Source organism: Diceros bicornis, chromosome 21 (genome assembly GCF_020826845.1).
Source record: "Diceros bicornis minor isolate mBicDic1 chromosome 21, mDicBic1.mat.cur, whole genome shotgun sequence".
NCBI lineage: Eukaryota > Metazoa > Chordata > Mammalia > Perissodactyla > Rhinocerotidae > Diceros > Diceros bicornis.
The window spans coordinates 49,232,178-49,252,894 of record NC_080760.1 but is presented as its reverse complement, the minus strand read 5'-3'; the positions used below and the strand labels follow the sequence as shown (position 1 = coordinate 49,252,894).

General features: G+C 37.3%; 1 protein-coding gene across 2 annotated transcripts in view; it reads right to left on the bottom strand.

Annotated features, from left to right (window-relative positions):
* Window positions 1-20,717, bottom strand: part of KHDRBS3 (KH RNA binding domain containing, signal transduction associated 3) — a 183,124-nt gene that overhangs the window by 106,241 nt on the left and 56,166 nt on the right. For both annotated transcript variants that reach the window (XM_058564981.1, XM_058564980.1), the window contains exon 2: window positions 15,285-15,403. In XM_058564981.1, the coding sequence (XP_058420964.1) occupies window positions 15,285-15,403 (119 nt within the window). The remainder of the gene's footprint in view (window positions 1-15,284; window positions 15,404-20,717) is intronic.

The following is a 20,717-nucleotide window of genomic DNA, read 5'->3' as shown; positions in this document are numbered from 1 at the left end:
TCTCTTATCTGCCCTGAGCTCTGAGATCTCCTGATGTCCCGTCCCACCTGCTGTGACTTCTCAATGAGTCTTAGGCGCTCGCCCTCTAACCAGCAGAGTGATCGCAGCAGTTCTTTAACCCTCCCAGTGCTCAGTTTCACCACAGTTACTGTAGTATGGCTTACAAGAGTCATTACACTTCACGGTTATCATGAAGATTAAAACGTATCAGATAAAGTGCTGAGCAGCACTGTGACAAGGCTGAATTTTACCCGAGCCCTGAGCTCCTGAAAAACAGTGATGATTAAGAAATCCTCATACTCTTTTGCATTCCTGGAAACGGCTTACTACAAGGATTACTCTTTCCCGCATGATTTAGGTAAGGCCTGCGGATGACCCCCTTGTTTACCTACAACAAGGCCAGACACAAGCTCTCTGAATTCCCATTCTTTGCCCCATAAAAGATTAGCTGACCTGTTTGTCCCACTGATCAATCAGAAAATGTCCCTTAACCTGACTTGATCAAACTTTAGTTAAGCTTCTTTCCTTTCCTCAGGCCCCTGAACGGTGCCCCACCCACAATCTGAGCCAGCATACAACTCTCCAAGAGGCCCCTCTGTTGCCAAGGGCCAGCCTGAGGGTATAACATTCTCTGATCTATTGTCCCATCATGCCCCCTTCCCCACTCCTACCATTTCTCCACATCTTTCTGGCCTTTCTTCCCCATAAAAGAAAAGCCCTCTGCTGTCTGACTTCTGAGACACTGATAGATCTCACGCTCAGAGCCTTCTCTCTACTACAAAAGCCCTTTCCCTGCTCTTACAAGAACCCTTTCAAATAAAGACTCTCTTTACTTAAGTCAGTATTTGTTTTTATTTGATAACTGTATTTGCAAAATAGACAGTAAGAACTTAATATATTTTAACTTTCATTTTTACTAATAATTTCATTTATGCATAGATTTAAATAGAAGGTGAAAGTGTTATTTCCAAGACCAATGATTTTTCTCCAGATGCCAATTATTACAAATATATTATATTACAAATCTTACAACTGTAAATAGGAAACTTTTCAAATGATTATGAAGATGGTAAACCAACATACAGCAAGCATATTTGAGTTTCACTGCATGATATATAAGATCCAGTAATTAGGTTCTTCATCTGTAAAGACCAAGTGCCTTTCTGAACCAGCTTTAATTGATCTAAACTATATTTGTGACATGACACTGTTCCTCAGGGAACAATTACAGTTAAGCTGTCACTTCATAAACAACTAAGCCTCAGGCACATGTCACTGTCTCCATTAAAAGGTTTCCCTTAATTGGGTGCTCACCAAAAAGTTGATTAGTCTAACAAAGTGTTGTTTTATTGACCTCTAACTCAATACTAAAACCAAACTTGTAACCTCTGCCACCATAGCTTCAAATATGTTATCATTCAGAGTTCTTTGGCCTAGCAAATGGCACTGCCATCCATGCAGCATCCATGCAGTGACTCAAGCCAGAAACCTGACACTCATTCCACGAGGGTAGTGACTAGGTCTTTTGTATTCACTGCTCCAACACCTGTGCAGAGAGGGCATTTAATAACTGTTCAATGAATTCATTAACTACAACTTAACAATGTTACCTCCTAAATATCTCTTAAACCTATTTTTCTGTAGTCCCACCACAACCACCCTAGTCCAGCCATCATCCTCTCTCACCTAGCCCACTGCAGAATCCTTTCCCTGTATCCACTTCTGCCTTCTTCAATCAGCAGAGAGGTCTTAACACAAAGTTGGCCTTGTTACATCTCTGTTTGAAGTACACCTATCCAACTCTTCTTAGAATAAAGTCCCCGTGTCTTGATAGATACTGCTGTGAAGGCCCTCTCTGAGGCAGCTCCTGTCCACCTGTATTGTGTCACCACACTCTCCTGCTTTAACGTTAGCCATTCTGGACTTACTTCAGTTTCTCAAAACTACCATGTTCCCAGAACTACCCATTTCAGGTCAGATGCAGAGCTGGAAAGAACATCACTCTCACCCTTAAAACAAGAAGAAAGCTAGAGAGGATGCAGATCAGTGCTGTAGTCCCAGGGCAGCACTACCCGCACACCTGGAGAGAGAACAGGCACCTGCAGGGAGAAACGACTCCAGCGTCTGCTTATCTGGGGGGTGGGAGGCATGAGAGCATGAAGTCCTGAAAGCCCCAGAATTAGGAGAGGTGATCCTCCTTAAAGTTTTTTCCTGCAGGAATCTGACACCCCCCACCCCCTTCCAGGTGCTCACAGGGCAGATCAGGGAAGAATCCTGAGACCCCTTCTTCCTGTGAGGCTGGTGGGGAAGAGGGAAGCAGCCTGCTGAAATCTGCCCAGATCCGTGTCCCCATCTCCCCTCCTGAACAAAAGCCTTAATCTGCAGGAGGAAGGGCAACAAAACTACTCTTTGTTTTTTAAAATAGTGACAAAATCAACAAAACATGTACTTAGGTGAGTCTAGCCCTCAGTAAGTGTTACTACAGCAGTGGTGAAGCGAAGCACATCCTGGGTGATGGGTGGAAAACAGACAGAGACAATGCCTTGTCCTCACTGAGTTTCTCACTCTAGTACTAAGAGCCAGATGACAAACACAGAAAACGTACCGGCGGGATAATGTTTGTTAATTACCAGGAAGCATCTAGTGAGGGGACAGAGAGCGACTACCGAGAGCATGGTATTCACGGAGGGTGCGCAGCCTCAGGCGAGGCTGGCCTCTCTGTGATGGTTACGCTGAGCTGTGTCCTATGCAAGGATCTGGGAATAGACAATTCCCCGTGATGTGAATGGCCAGTGCAAAAGCCCTTGGGCATTAAGGAGCTTCTGAGAAACAAGCAGCCCACCAGCCTGAGCGGAGCAGAGTGAGGCAGGGGCAGGGAAGTAACAGTCGGGGTAAGAGAAGACAGAGGCACATCTGGCTGGGCCTCCTCGCCCATCATAAGGAGTTTGGATTTAACCTTGAGTTTAAAATGTAGGTGCAATCTGGTGGTTTCCTTTTCTTTGTATTTTGGTCAGTGCTTAAATTTTCCATATTGATATGAATTCACTCTTTTCACAATGGCAAAAATTTACACTGAATAAAGCACAAACTCAACGGTATAAAGTACATGCACAGCCAGTCCTTTCTTGCAGCTCATCAGAGTCTACGAGGCCCAGGGGGCTTCTTCTCCAGGCCCCTCCCTGACATTCTGAATCCACACTCATTCTCTCTCTTCCTCCTGCCTTCCTTGTTACACTTAGCAAACTATACTGTAAGACATGTCCTTTCACATTGGATTCCTGAGAAGAGAGAACGTGTTCTACTGAACTCTGAAATCTTGTCCACATCTTAATCCGCTTCTCCACTCTTAATACACTGCCTGGCACAGAGTGATGCTCAAAAAAAAAAAAAAAAAATGTACTGAATCAACAAAAGCAAAAGGATAAATTAAGGAACTCTGGGTCCAGGAACCTAGTGCCCTATCTCTCGTTGCTCTGAGAAAGCCACAGCTGTATCAGCAGTATTATAAAATATAAAACACTCTGGCACAGAGGAAAAGAATTTCAAAACATTAAGCCCTTTCATTGGTCAAGTCTCTCCTGCTCACTATGACAAAAACGCTCAAAAGTGTTATGGCATCTTCCCTGATTATAAGATGAACCATTTAATGTTCCTTTCATACTAGTTATTTTTCTTTAAATGCACTTTAGTATTTCATAGACAAAATCAAATCCTGGGATAAATCTCATGCTTGCCAAAAGTAATTCCCCTTGGTCCTTTATGGTCCCTTGTCCCTCTCATTGTCCTCCTACTCTAACCCTAAAACCCAACATGCGCATATATGTTGCATCATTTTCGCACAGCTCCACCTGACTTGGTAATCAGAAAATCAAGGACTCAAGGCTTTAATGCTATTTTGGTTATCTACTGCTGCATAACACACTAACCCAAAAACTTAACGGCCTGAACAATAACCATTTTATTTATTTGCTCACAATTCAGTAATCTGAGCACTGCGGGGTAGTTCCATGTGGCATCAGCCAGACTGGGCTGGAGGACCCACTTCCAAGACGGTTCATTCCCATGTCTCCTAAGCAGGTGGTGGCTGTCAGCTGGGGACCTCAGTTCTACTAGTTTCACTGATTCTCCTCCACCTGGGAATCCTGGGCTTCCACTTAACATGGTGGCCTCAGGGTGACAGGGTTTTTGCATGGTTCCTGGCCTCCAAGATCAGAAAAGCAAAAAATGTCAGTCCTCCTTACAGCTTAGGCCTGGAACTGGCATCGTGTCTGCCCTGCAGCACGCTCTTGGGTAAAAGGAGCTGTAGGATCAGGAAAGACTCAGGGAAGGGTACCCTATGGGGCATGAACGCATGAAGGAGTGGCTTTAGGAGGCAGGGCACAATAGAATACGCTATCACAGATATAAATGACAAAGCTGTCATTTAGTAACAAGTTGAGTTTCAACAGCCTCATACATCACAGTCTTTTTTAGGCCTGGCTAGGTACCTGCTAGCTTCTTTTCCATAAGAAGGAGAGGAAAGCAGTGATCTCTCTGAGGGCAGAGACCCTGTCTTATTCATCCGTGTACCTCAACAACTGCCTAGGACAGCACCTAACAATATCGGATGTAGAGGAATAGTTCCACTTTGAGAAGATTATCCTTCTTATCATATCCAACTGGACCACAGTTACTTTTACCTTGTTATAAGGCTGAGCTTCTACGAGGCACAGGGGGAGGATCAGCTCTGCTACTTTCCTGTTCATTTCGGGCGTATTTGCAGCAGATCTTTAATGCACAGTTTCCTTAAGGGTAATCTTTGCCCATTTAAAGGTAAGTATAACTAAAATTAGGTAACACAATCCATGAATCCATTACTCAGGTAAATAAAACAGCTATTTGCCCGGAAGTACTGAAAGCAAATGAGTAATTAAAACTTGGTGAGAGCTTCTGCAGTGTGGAATTCCCATTTTACTTCAGGACGCTGTCTCAGTGTGCACACAGCTGTACGGCACTCATATGAACACGTACTGGTACTAGCATTAATCCATGTACTAAATATTAATAAAGTTTCATTTCTTGAATAAGAAATAAGTTTAATTTCTTGAATAAGAATAAGCATGGGTTCTGGAGCCGGATTTCTGGGATTCAAATGCCTGTTACTTAGTAACTGTGTAATCTGGAGCAAGTTACTTAACTTTTCTATTCTTCAGTTTTTTCATACGTAAACAGGAGATAACCATTCTCTCCTCCTAAAGTTGTAAAAATTAAATAAACTAATACACGTAAGGTGCTTAGAACAGTGCCTGACACATAAGATACCATATGCTACATATATACATTAAAATAGAAGTTCTGGCATGTTCTTCTAGCATCCAAACGTATTGTACATACATCCTTCTCTGGAAAATATCATTTAAGCATTTGCTTTCTAGACCTTACCAGGGAGAAAGAATTAAACTGCCGAGGAACACCTTTGGTTCATAATCTCCACATTCATCTAATTCCTGCCCAAGGGCAAGAATGCAAAAGAAAAATTTAAAAAGGTTGGTTTTACCTATCTTCTCTTGAAACTAAAGACCAGATCACTACTTTTATTAGCCCTAGGGGACATTTTATGTTCCAATAATTTAACCACTAACACAATGATCAGTTAAATAAATCCACATTTCAGTTGGTATTCAGAATACTGATGTCATTTGAATTAAACCAATGTAATAAATGCCAAACTCCCAACAGTAGTAAACCTAACAACAGACCTGGGAGCATGGCATTCACATGAAAGGGAGCAGCCTTTTAAGAAATGAAACACTTGTTTCTTAGGATTGTTATTAATTGAGTCAAGCTTTGGATTACTGGCAGTGATTTTCATGATCTGATAAGCACCTCTAAAAACAAGTCACTTTTACATGGAAAGTTGAACTTCCTAGGAATAAATGTCATCGCTGAAAGTCATTTAAATCAATCATTTCTAAATTTTAAGAGGACTTTAAAAAAAAAGATCTTTCATAATGCAAAATATCTTCTACTACATATTCTAGCTGTTTATTTATCTCCTTGTCATAAATCTCTCAGGGGTCCTGACTAGCTGCATAAAATTCTAATACCCAAGTACAGCACTGAAGGCTTTCCAGACTAGTTGTCATCATTCCGCTGAATGCTACAATCTACTGTTCCCCATAATTCAGTCACTCTGGCCCAATAGTTACTCTGCCCTTCCCCCTGATCTCTGCTTTTTAACAGCCTGGGCTTATTCTTAAGGACTAAATTTAATTCCACTTGTAATTCTTTCCCCAGAAATAACTCTCTCTCACCCATTTACATTCTTGTGATATCCTTCTACCTTTCTTATGTTAATTCAGTTTTTACCCTACACTATTTAGTGAAATTTACTCTGTTTCTCCTGTTAGATCATCAATCTCTTGAGAGTAATTAGGACTTATATTTGATTCATCATTTTTCCTACATAACAGCTTCTCAATAAATACGGTGGAACTAAAGTTTATTTTATCCCAAATCAAATGGTTACTAGTCAATATAAATTTTATTGATTTTCTTTGCTGCAGAAATTACTGCAATATATTAAAGCTATAGATAAATACTATTATTTAAATTTATTAATTTGCCAACCACAAATCCCCAAGTATTATCGATAGTGGTTGAGATTATTTGGTGTTGCTCCATTGATTGTAACTTAGCATAGTATCTACTTCTAAATGGTAAACAGTCCAACTCATTGAGATATTAGCAACTCTAAAAACCAATGAAGTGTACAGGTAACTTCTACAAGAGATGATATGGGTAGGTACACAAAAGCAATATTTTTTTTTATATTTTTATATTTCAGTAATCTGAAATAATCTACTTTACGTTCTTTCTACCTCTATTTGCTCAAGGCTGGATTATATTCTTGGGGGAGGGAAGGGTGGATAACAAAACAAATAAAACAAGTAAATGTAGCGCATACGTGAAAGCTTAAAATTATTAATCCAGAAATTCTCAGAATGCAACAGTTTGGCTGCAAGTATGGAAAACAGAATGGAGGATTTGAAACTGCTGGTAAGAAACTGGGTGAGAAATGATAGTAGTCTAAATTAAGGAGTGGCAATGGAATGCAGAGATAGAGATGGATGATAATTAATTTAGCAAGTAGAAAAACAGTAAAATGTGTAAGTCATAGTATTTCAAGAATGGACAAAGAAAAGGTAAATGAAGGAGAAGCTAGTAGACAAAAGTGACTCGCTGGTTTCAGGCATGGGCACTTAGGTACACAGGCTGTCTGCTGTTCACTGAAATAAGGAACACAGGAAAAGGTCGAAGTTTGCCCAGAAAAGGAGGTATGCAGTTCACTCATGGGCATGTCAAATCAAAGATGTCTGTGGGATATCTAAGTGGAGGTGTCCAGTAGGCAGAGCTGGGCATAACACAAGTAGGGCTGGCTCCTAAACCTAACTTCTTTCCCCTCTATAACTATGCTTCTCAGTAGCAATGTATATTGTGTGTCCCTTGTTTCATGTAATTATGTGTCAATTACTTATTTTGATACAAGTTCATAGTCTGGTCCATGGTATGGATGTCTGTTTTATTCCATAGGCTGGGAGTTCTCAAAGAAAGGGATTAAGTTTTCTTCACATTTCCTATGTCTAATACCAATATAGTCATGCAGTTTTCAGTTGACCCAACTTGGTGCTCCTCAAGGGGCCCAGAGCCGAAATCAGTCCAGTAATATTCCAGGTACCTAAGCTAGTAATATATTGCAGAGTACTAACAATGTTTTTCACCTTTGGGCTCAGCAACACACTTAGAGATCTCTCCTCCATCCCCCCTCAAAAAGTAAGCATTGATGTGATAGAAGATTTATGTATAATGATATTCATCACAGACTTTAATTTCTAAATTACTGCTTTTTGACCAAAATACATATACAGTAGCATTTCTAGTCTTTTTAATGTACTGAGATTGTGGGGGAGCCTATATATAACCAAATTTTATAATTATTCATTTGGCTCAATAAAATAGTAGTAGTAATAATAATAAGCCCCCAAAACAACATGAGTAAATTCTTTCAGGAACCCTCAATATATGCCTGACTGTTTTTAGAGTCCGCTTAACAAATCTAAGTTCAAGTGCTACTTCTGGGTCAATGATCAAGCATTTTAGAGAGAATAAGGGAAAAGTCACAGCTTAAGATTTGAAATCCCTTCACAACCTTTTTGAATGCTATCCTATTTGCAAATACCAACTTACATAACTTCTAATTCTCACGACACAGTGGCTGTGTCACAAGAGCCCAGAGAAGACCTCTGAGAACAGAACAAAAGTATCTCTGAAGATATATTCCTCTCATCTTTACTTATAATTTCACTTCTCTCCAATTCCCGCTATAGGATATGGGTTGTCAAAGTGATGGGAGAGCATCAACATGGAAAGGACCATGCATTGTGAAACAATGGCTTTACAGGCCAATACTTTTCCCAAGGTTCTGTAATCCAGAGCAGCCTTTCTACTTCATCACAGGCTCCCAAGATTTAATGAATACTAGGAGGGACACTAACAATGACTTGTAATAAAGACATGCATTTCTAAGTGATTATTTTTAATATCAGCCTTCCTTGATGTCAACAAGTTCAAAACCCCACTAGCCAGCCATATTAATCTTGATAATGGCATTTACATACAAAGAACTAACATACAGGTACATTATTACTTTATTTCTACAGGTAAACTATCAATTGAACACCAAAATTAAAAATTATTTTCACATAAATCCTCTGGGAAAAATATTATATACCTCTGATAATCAGTTAGGAGTCATAGAAAAGGCAACTTTTAACATACCAATATGACTGTCAAATATTTACTACTCTGGGAAATTTTTAACCCCATGAAGATTTCTACGGAATAGGCTTCTACCTAGTAGTAAATTCATGGGTTTTGAATTATCTACAACACACTACAAGGGAAAAATGCAAGGCAACTTTGAAAAAGAAAGTTTCCCTGAGCTTTAATTCAAATTCCAGGCAACAACATGTTTTATAAGTACTTCTCTCTTCTCTCCCTCAAAGACCCTTACATAACCTAAGTGCTTCTGTGAGTCAACAAATATGTCAAATTTAAAATATGCACATAATAGAAAAACATTTAATGTAAGAAACCATGCTGATTAATATGAAGTTACTGAAAATAGTATGTACACATTAGAATACTTAGAGATTAAAACAATCACCAAATTAAAAAATTTAATAAATCTAATTTAAACCTATAAAATTTAACTCAGTATACTAAATCTTAAAAAACATAATCATAGTACAAAGGTATCTCCTAAATTAACTATTTCAGGTACGTTTTTTCCCCAAAATGAAAATCTTTCTTTATCCTAATTACAAAAGTTACACCAAGTTATCGTTAAAACATTAAAGAACAGAAACATGTAAAGTAGAAAAGAGCACATAATCCTACCCCCCAGAAAATAACTGTTGTTAAGATTCCAGTTAGTTTTTTTCCAATAACTATCCAACTTGGATCCTATTTGTTCTACATGTTGCTTTTTCTTTCTTTATTTAACAGTAGAATACAGACATATTACCTCAGCAGTAGAGCATGTATGTACAATGATACAGAGATATAATCTATTTAATTTCATATTACAACTCACTCTTTAAAATGGCGCATAGCATTCTTTCACCCTAGCATGACTTGACATGTGGCATTTCCTTTCCTGAACTAGATTCCAATCATTAAACACCTGGAGAAGCCCACCTCACCCTCTAAAACAGCTCAAATATCACTTCCTACTCCAACTTCGCAGCCCCCATTGGCCAACCCTACCCTATACTCTGCTCCCTTATCACTGTATTTATAACTCCTCTACAAAAATCTGCACATCTTATTGAAATTAAGCTGTTTAGCCAAACAAAATGGCTTGTAATTTCTCAAATATTCTCTGCTCTAGACATGGTGTTCCCCTGTCATGACCCAGCTCATCCTGTTATGCTTCTGACTCCTACCCAGCCAGCTCCTTCAGACAGCCACCTCAGGAAAGCCTTCTCTCAGAGCGTCAACATGACCCTCCCCTGTGTCTTTCTAGAGTACCCTAACATTGAACCTCTCACAGTGTATTATAAACATTAACTTATCCATCCGCATTCCCCAGAAAACAGAATTTTTTGTCACAAAACAACTTGTATTAATCACTTGTGTTTTTCTAGCACAATGCCTGGCTCAGAGAAGACATTCAATAAATGTTACGTATATGAATGGAGGCATTTAATTCACTGATGAATGAACGAACCAGTTAATGAAAAAAAAATGAACATAAAATCTAAACCACAAGGCATCTACAGGTCCTCAAAGACAGGGTACCTTGTTCCAATGTTGTTTGGGCATTTACATTAATTCTTTTAAACCTAGTCACTGCTCAGTACCAAGGGTTAGTGTTTACCCACAAGAAAACTATGGAGAACAATTTCTACAATTTTAAAATCTTCAAAAAAAATCATAAAACAAGTGTTTACTTTGAGTTTCACACTTTACAAGCTCAGACATATAACTCAAGAGAGTGAATATACTTTAGGTTTGAATACTAAAAGACTCATGTTCAATGTGGTACCACTGAAAGAGTGTTGAAAAGGGTTTATTAAGAGGAGAGAAATTATTCAATTAATGGAAATCATTTTATTAGATAGAGTCTCACAAACAGCACTTCTCCCTTGTCCCAGAAGCTGAAAGTACACAGCCAGCATCAACTCCACATCAAGCTGTATGTACTCTGCCCACTGCTATCCAGAGGGGCAAGTACTGCCAGCTTCCTCCAGCTCAGTCCATTAACCGATACCAGCACGAAAGCTTTTTCTTAGAACTGATGCAAGTGCTATACGAGCCTTCATACAAGGCTGGCTTGAAACTTGCATGCTCAATTATGCTAAGCAGAAATATCCTTTTTCAGCATTCTGAAAGCAGTGGATTTCTAAGTAGCCTACTTCAGACATTCTAAGTACTTGAAATGGACTCTGCTCTCTGCTAGACACAGAAATTATAATTTGTCTTCCCCTACTCTCATCAAAGCTGACACTGAAAATATTTGAGATTTTATTTCATATACTTTATTCATACACTTTTTTATTTCGTATACTTACTCAGACACAATAGAAGATTAATCTAGTATGAATCATCTACTAGATTATAAACTATTTAAAGACAGGGGCAGAGTCTGTTCATCTTTCCATCTATTGCATATTAAGCATATAGAGTATATTGAGCATACTGATCAATTTATAAAGGTTACCATAAGTCAAGCTTTGTTTAGTAATGAGTCTGTCAAAATGTTCACAACGTAGTTTTCTATTTACTAAAAATGTATATCCTTATTTCTGCAAGTACGGCTGAGTAAGCTCCTAATAGGCTGACTGTCTATAGATAACTATAAACTCCTAAACTGAACAAAATATAAAAACTAAGTATCTGAAGCTTCTGGAGAATGATCGAAAACAAGGAGACTCTGGAAGGGAGTCAAGACTTGGAAGAACGGAATGGCCTGGGCGAATTTACTGATTTTAGAGTTTTTAGCCTGAGTAGCAGAGTCTGAAGCAACTATAGTGCTGAAATGTGAGGGAGGAATACTAGAAAATACAGAGTTAGAGTTCAGGAGCCCCAATTTTGTTTATAAAATCTCCAAAATCTCTGGCTGACCCCCAAATCATGTATGCCAAAAATAAATGCAGAAGTCAAAAATAAATGCAGAAGTCAAAGTAAGGAAAGAACTGAACTGAGATCTGTACTCCTATCCAGCAGACCAAGTCTGCAGTCTGAATCCAAAAATATCAGCATTCCTCCAAGAAATATAACAGAACCCAGGGTAGTTTCCACGATATTAGACTCACAATGTCCAGTATACAATCCAAAATTACACAACATACAAAAAAACCTGAATGATATGACTTACTATCAAGATAAAAGATTATCAATTCAGGTCAAATCTAAAATGACTAAGATTTTAGAATTAGAGACTTCAAAGCACCTATTTTAATAGTGCTCAATGATATAAATAACACCTGCAATGAATAAAAAAATAGAAAATCCCAGCAGAGAAAAAAAAAATTTTTCACATACACATATTTACATATGAATCAAATATAAATTATGAAATAGATAATTACAATAACTGATATAAAAAATGTATCTGATGGGCTTAGAAAAATAAAGATAACATAGGAAAGAATCAAGGAGTTTAAGACGCAGTAGAAATGATCCAATCCGAAGAACAAGGGGAAAAAAACAAATAAAAGTGAAAAGAGCCACAGGAACCTTTTTGAAGATATCAAAAGACTGAACATGTGTATAAATGAAGTCTCAAAAGGTGGGGAGAGAAAGGGTCAGAAAAAGATGAAATGGACAAACTCCTTGAAAAACAAACAAAAATTCACAAAAGATAAAGTGGAGAATCTGATTAGTGCCCTGTCAGTTAAAGACATTAAACTCATCACCAAACTCTAGGCCCACATGGCTTCACGAGTGAATTCTATCAAATACTGAGAACGAAGTAGCACCAAACTAACATACATTCTTTAAAAAGATGGGAAAGGAACACTTCTCCACTCACTCTACGAAACACTAATACCAAAATCTGACAAAGATATTATATATATATAAAAAAAAATTATAGGGCAGTATCATGAAGATAGATGCATTTGAATCCAACAATACATAAAAAAGATAATACATCATTACCAAGTATGATTTGCCTCAGGAATGCAAAGTTGGTTTAATTTAAATCAATCAATCTATAATATTCACTATATTAACAGTATAGAGGAGTAACACCCAATCCCGATGTTCATTTTAATAGATGCAGAAAAGGCATTCAACAAAATTCATCACCCAGTCAGGATCAAATCTCTCAGTAAAACTGGAACAGAATGGAACTTCCTCTACCAAATAAAGGGCATTAACAAAAAAAACCCTATGACTGTTATGTTCTTAATGATAAAACATAGAATGCTTTCCACCTTGATTGGGAAGAAGGGAAGAATGCCTAATCTTACCACTTGTATTCAAGCATTATACCAGAAACCCTAACCAATAAAATAATGCAAGCTAAATAAATAAAAAGAATAAAAACTGGAAAGGAAGACATAAACCGTTTATGCATATGATAAATATGTATATAGCATATGTTAATAAATCTATAAAATGATTTTCTAGAACAAGTGAATTTAAGCAAGGTAGCAGAATACAAGGTCTATATACAAAACTTTATATTGGAAGCAAAAAATTGGAAAATACAGTTTTTAAATATTCATTTTACAATAGTGTCAAAAAACAAAAAATACTTAGGAATGTTTAACAGAAGACAACTTTTACCCTGAAAAGTATAAAACACTGCTGATAGAAACTGAAAATCTAAATAAATGGAAAGATATACCATGCTCAAGGCAGGAAAGACTCTTTCAATATTGTTAAGATGTCAAATCACCCTAAATTGATCAAGAGACTCAACGCAAGTGCAATCATAATCCCAGCAGAATGTTTTGTGAAAATCAATAAAATAATTCTTAAATTTATATGGAATTGTAAAGGATCTATATCCAAGCAATCATGAAAAAGAAGGACAAAGTTGAAGGGACTACATTACTTAATTTCATGTCTTACTATAAAAAGCTACAGTACTGAAGACAGTATGGGACCAGCATAAAGATCCATAAATAGATAAATGAAATAAAACTGAAACTGCAGAAACAGACCCTCACATACATAGTCATCTAATTTTCATTAAAAGTGTCAATACAATCAGTGGGAGGAAAACATCTTTCAACAAACGGTACTGGAAAAACTGGATACTCGAATGGGGAAAAAATGAATTTTGACCCTCTATCTCACACCATACACAAAAATTAATTAAAAAGTAATTTGAGATGTATCATAGATCTAAAAGTAAAAGCTATAATGATAAAGCTTTTAGAGGAAACAGAGGAGACTACCTTTATAAAATGTAAAGACTGTAACATTTCGTTCAGGTTGGCAAAGATAGTGGACAGAAGATAATCATAAAAGAAAAACGTGACACATTAGAGGTCATCAAAATGAAAAATTTCTGCTTATCACAAGACTCTATTAAGAAAATAACAGGCAAGCGATAGACTGAGCCAAATATTTATAAAACATTTATCTAACAAAAGATTTGTGTCTCGGATATACAAAAAAAGCTCCTACAACTCAATGATAAAAAGACATACAGACCATTTAGAAATAAGCAAAAGATCTAAAAAGACACTTCAAAATCAAAGATATATGAATGGCCAATAAGTACCTGAAAAGTATACAAAATCATCAGGGAAATGCAAATTAACAGCACAAGAAAATACCAATACACTATAAGAATAACTAAAATTAAAGAGATTGACAATATCAAATACTTTTGAAGATATGGAGCAGCCACAATTTGCTTGCATTGTTCCTGGAAATGTCACAAGGTACAAACACTCTGGGAAAAATGTATGACAATTTCTCACAAAACTAAATACATAGCAATTTAAATCCTAGGTATTTACTCAAAAGAAATGAAAACATATGGTCACAAAAAGACTTTACAAAAATGTTCACAGCGATTTAATTTAATTTACCCAAAACTGAAAACCATTCAGGCAAATGGAAAGATAAATTGAGGCATATCTAGGTAATGAACTATTATTCAGCAATCAAAAGAAATGAATTACTGGTATATAGACAACAGTATGCATGAATCACGTACATGGACACTCAAAAGAAAGAAAAATTGAAAAACAGGGTAAAAAGAGTATCAATTCAGGCCAAATCTAAGATGACCAAGATTTTAGAATTAGATAGAGACTTTAAAGCACCTATTTTAATTGTGCTCAATGACATAAAATAATACCTGCAATGAATGAAAAACAGAACTTTTTTCTAGAATAGACAATATTTTGAACATTTATGCGCTAAGCCCGGTGCTAAGCATTTAACATGGATAATTCTATTTAATTCTTAACAATCCAACCTCATCTTACAAAAGAAGAAATTAAAGTAGAAAGAAATTAAATAGGTTGTCCAAAGTTACATCACTAGTATAACTCAGAAGCATAATTTTTTAGAGTCCCATAACTCACACTAAAGTCAAACAGAAAAAAATGGAAGCACTAAATAGGTTTTTAATTAACTTTAAAAGTATGTATGGGGGGGCACCTGTGCTAAGGGAAAACACCTCAGGAAAATATTACACAGAATATAAATTAAACATCTGCTCCCCTGCCAATAAGTTTAACACACCTGCAGTGCGGACCTCACTGTCTTACCTTAGGGAACTGTTTTACAGGAATTAACACTTTCTGTCCCAGCTTCATGTTCTTATTAATCACCACATCAATGTACTTTTCTTCATCCTTGCCTTCTCCTTTTTGAAACTTTTCTATTTCTGTGAAGGAAAAAAGATAACCATGAAGTGTATAACTTAGAACTCCAAAGACTGGGAGTTCTTGTTATCTCTACTGTGGCATGAAATCAAACACAGAAATATAGACCATTAGATTGTTATAAATTTTTCCAGAATGATATATTTCCCATTTTATCAATGATTCTTCACCAGTACAGTGGAAAAAATGCATAGACCATGACTCTGCAAAGTCAAATCTCAATTGCCCATGCTAATGGAGGAGAGCAATGGATGAGCTCACAAACAAACACATGCATAACAATAAGTTCCTTGGGGCCTTCTGGAATCCTAAAGAAAGGCTGATCAAATAGCAGAGAAAAGTCAGCAAGTATTCTCAGTTCAGTGTTACATCCCTATTTATCAATCCTGCCTGGCTCTCCAAGGCTTATACCACCAAGAATTGATTCCTTAAGATGGCATTAAAGCCCTCGACAACCTTCTGTCAGTGGACATCCCCAACCACATCTTCCCTCCTCACAAGCGACACAGATCAACTCCATGCTCATGTCTTTGATAACGCTCTTTTCTCTACTGGTAACGTTATTTTGATGACTTCAATTTCATATATTTCCTTCAAGATTCAACCACATTAAATACCACTCTTTATAGGCGACTATCCCTTTCCTCAATGGGGCAGTAGGAGTGGGAGAATCAAATAATCTCACCTTGATATTCTCAATGCACTTTATGTACAACTGTACTATAACTCTTAGACAAAAAAAAAATTTGGTACCTCTGCTATAGACAATGTTTGTGCCTCCCCCATTCATATGTTGAAATCCTAACCCCCAATCTGATGGTATTAGGAGCAAGGCTTTAGGGAGATGACAGGATCATGAAGTTGGAGTGCTCATAAATGAGATTACTGCTGTTATAAAAGAGACCCCAGAGAGCTCTTTCACCCCTTCTGCCATGTGAGGACACAGCAAGAAGACCACTGTCCATGAGCCAGGAAGTGGGCCCTCACTTGACTCCAACTCTACAGGCATGTTGATCTTGGACTTCCCAGCCTCCAGAACCCTGAGAAATAAATTTCTGTTGTTTATAAGCCACTCACATTCTATGGTATTCTGTTATAGCAGCCCAAATGGACTAAGAAACTCTCCCACCAGAACATAAATTTCTCTTAGGTAAAATCTGTTTCTTCATTCAACAAACATCTACTACTAAGCACCTCCTGTGTGCAAGTTCCAGATCTTGGAAAATCTTAGTTTACTCTTTCCTCACATTACTGCCTATAGCATTTGGCTGCAGAAGAAGTACATGAGTATGTGCTGGAATGACTGCTGAATGAATGCATACATGGACCGTTCCCTCCACAGACTGACCACCAGATACCCAGGGTCAAAGAAGGGTACCAAAGCATGGAGAAGGTACCAAAGACGGCATTAGTTGTACAAAGGGATACACGTTTATTCATTTTGCTTGTTGAGCCAGGAATATTTAAGAATTTAACGTGTTTCACGTTCATGAGATAATTCAATCCTCACAACAGACGATGAAAAGTTCAGAAAGGTTACTTTACTAACAAATGGCAAAGGTAGGATTTACCCCCAGGTTTGTCTCACTCTAAAGACAGTGTGCCACTGCAGTCTCTTCCACTGTTTCTTATGTCATCTCTGACAGAAAATAAGATTTTCATGGCATCCTTGGATAAACAGAGGATGTGTTTAAAGCTAGAAGCTTCAGGCCTGGGGCTTCAGTCATCACAGAAGAACCTGGTGTCTGCTCTTAGTAATTCTCCAACCACTGGCCCCTTCATTCTGCTTATTAGCTCTAAACCCCTAACTGTCTTTGCTGTACTCAGAGTTGAGCCTGATCTCTCTCCTCTGCAGCAACACAGTCTTGACACCTATCGTGACAGTCCTGAATGAAGTCTTCCTTACCACTCTAACAAGTGTCAGAAGAATTTTTTCTTTAACAGTGCATGGTAGAAAGTCAGTATATAGGTGGGGGGTAGTAAAAAATATATATTTGTGTCTTTGTCCCCAGTTCCTGGCACAGAGCTCCTAAAACTCTTGGAATTTCCTGAGTGAGGAGAGCGCCTTTTGTTATGCATAACAAGCCCCTCTCAACCATACCTGAGTTTATATTAATGAGGTGACTCTTGGAGGATGGGAGCTGGTTGCCAGGAAAACCAACCACGTGATTAGAGCGTTGGAACTTTCAGCAACTCCCACTTCCACCCACCTCTGGGGAGAGGAGAGGAACCAGAGATGGAGCCCAATCATCAACGGCTAGTGATTTAATCAATCGTGCCCACATAATGAAAACTCCACAAATACCCCAAAACAACAGTGTTTGGAGAGCTTCTGGGCTGGTGAACAGATCCAAGCGGTGTGCCTAGAGAAGGCACGGAAGCTCCACATCCCTCGCCCCGCACCTTGCCCTATGCGTCTCTTCTATCTGGATGTTCCTGACTTGTATCCTTTATAATAAACCATAACAGTAAATAAAGTGCTTTCTTGAGCTCTGTTAGTCATTCTAGCAAATTACTGAACCTGAGGCTGGGTTGTGGAACACCCAAATTTGCAGCTGGCCAAGCAGAAACAGGGCAGTCTGGGCACCCCATTTGCAGATGACATCTGAAGCAGTGGCAGCCTTGTGAGACTGAGCCCTTATTCTGTGGGGTCTGCCCTAACTCCAGGAGTTAGTGACAGAATTAAATTGAATTGAGCTGTTGGACATCCAGCTGGTGTTGGAGAGTTGGTTGGTGTCAGAAAACACTACACGATAGAGATTAAGAGTGATGGGGGGGGAGATGAAGGAAAGGAGAAAACGACCTGAAGACAAAAAAGGATGGCTGAGAGAAAGGAACAGCAAATTAGCTCTGCAGCTTCTGACCAAAGCGTCTAAGAATAAAGAGAAATACTAAATCTCCAGATAAACTAACTGATTATTTTGTCTGCTTTCTTGTATTATCCTATATTTTGATCCTGTAAAACTGATTCTAAATAGAATCTGCATAGGAACAATATACACTGAAATAGAAGGATGTGAAATGTAAAGATTTATTCAGATCATTCTTGCTATTGTTGTTGAGAAAACCTTTCAAAAGTACTTTTAATTTTGATTTTTTTCTATAAAAATAAAAAGTATACATGGTAAGTTTTAAACAGTATAACAGGATATAAAATTAAAAGGTTTCGCCTACACTCATACTCCACAGGTGGTAATAATCAACAATTTGATATACTCTTTCAGAAATTTTCCATGAATAAATAAGCACATGTGAATGCACACACGCACACACACAACACACAAAGGGTTTGGCAATTGTAGAACTAACAGCGTAAATGAGCTAAGTTAGTTTTGTTTTCCTCAGTAAAGAGCAAGTCACAGGTCATTTGCACCATGGAGTATAACAATTCAGGACTTCAGCGTTCATTAGTAGAAGAAAATAAATTCCACATTTTTATTTATCCATTTATGCTATAATTGGAAATACCTTTAGCACAGTTAGAAGATTGAAAAAAATTAGGTACACTGAAACTTCCTAGAAAAAATTCCATGTACATACGTTTGTCAAAATAGATTTAACTCTCTATTTTCTTTTCAATAACAAAGCATTTTTATAATTTTTGAGAACTTATATGCACTATTTAATATTTAATTTTATAATCAGAATTCAAATGTTATTCCTTGCATCGGTGACATTTATTTAACATTTGAAGTAACATGTCAAGTCATAAAGGCTAAAATGTAGAGAAAAATAATGTATTTTACCACATATTAAATTAAAATTTGAGATATGTGTATGATTTTAAACAGGAAAATAAAAATTAAAAGAAAACATATATGAAATATCTAATTTCCTCTCTAGAAAAGAGTCAACTTCGCAAATCATATGTTGCTAAAATACCTTGTTGTTACCATAAGTAAGCTTTGAATTATGTTGAAATATAATATTTCCCTGTTTAAGATTTATCTAAAAAATGTTTAAAGCCTGATGCCATGTTAAAAGCATGTAGTTTTGCACGTACTAAATTCAACACACAGCACAGTAATGGAAAGAGCCCCAATCCCAGCCTCTGGAATCAAACAGATCTGGTTTAAATCATGGCTATTGTACTTTTCTCTGGCCCTTGTGCCCCCCAACATTAAATTCAAAACTGGTCAAAACTTTTATTTCTTTACGTGCTGTTCAATCAATAATTTTGTATTTTCTACTTGATGAGGATCCTAAGTAGTTTGATGTTTTCATGAAGTCCAATAAAATACAATGCAAAAAACAGGGGAATTGTACAAGATGATCTATGAAATCTTGAAACAACTTTCCAGTATTTACGCCTGTCCCTAACTGGGAGTTTCATATTCCAAAACTCATGAGACCACCCCTCTGCTCTTCCCTGGGGAAGGGAAGGTACTTCACATCCACCAAGCAGGATATAACCTTTTAGTTAATTGTAGCAAATGAAGGCCAACCACAGGGAAAATTCAAGCAGATTTTCAAGGTCGAATGCATAGGGGATTTGACTTTCACTAATCCGCAGATTACATTTGTTACCATACAGTTTAATGTACCAATGGCATCTCCCAGCTCAGAAATAATAAACAACCATGTGATTAGGTTTTAGATAACGTAGGGGATTAAAATGCCATGTTTTTAAACCATGGACACTACATTTCTGTCAGCCCAGAAATCAAATGTCAGTTATGTCTTTTTTGGCTTTTCCTCATTTCTTTTTTGTTTTTGCCCTGGTCCAATACAGAGATTCCTAAACACTTACCTTTTTAACCTACCAAATATATTAAAATCCACTAATCCTCTAAAAATAAACAGTCAAATAATCTTTGAATTTAAATCAGTTAAATTTCCAATATAAAAAATTTTAGTAGTGTAAATTTTCATTAAAACTGCTTAAATTCGCTCACAGAATCAGACACATCTAAATTGATGTTTCCTTGGTCCCAGCAGCTCCATTTCTGGAGTTAACTGAGTCCTGATACATTGAAGAAATTGTACTAGGTGCTGGGAATAGAACAGAGAATCTGAGGGATGGAAATGGATAAATGTAATACAACGTGCACAGTGCTGCAGAAAAGGGACTAACTAACAGCTTTGGAATTTGTACAATTATTCAAAAAGCTATCAAATATGTGTTAAATTCTTAAAGGATAAGGAATGGAGACTGCCAGCAAAGAAATGATGAATTCAATGACGTAAAGTAACCCCGTGTGACACAAGTTCACATTCACTCATCTGATTAGACTGCACAGTTGATATATGGAGTTTTACCAAGATATCATAACCTATTTTTTTTTCCTTTTCTCTTTTAACAGTACCAAATGGAAT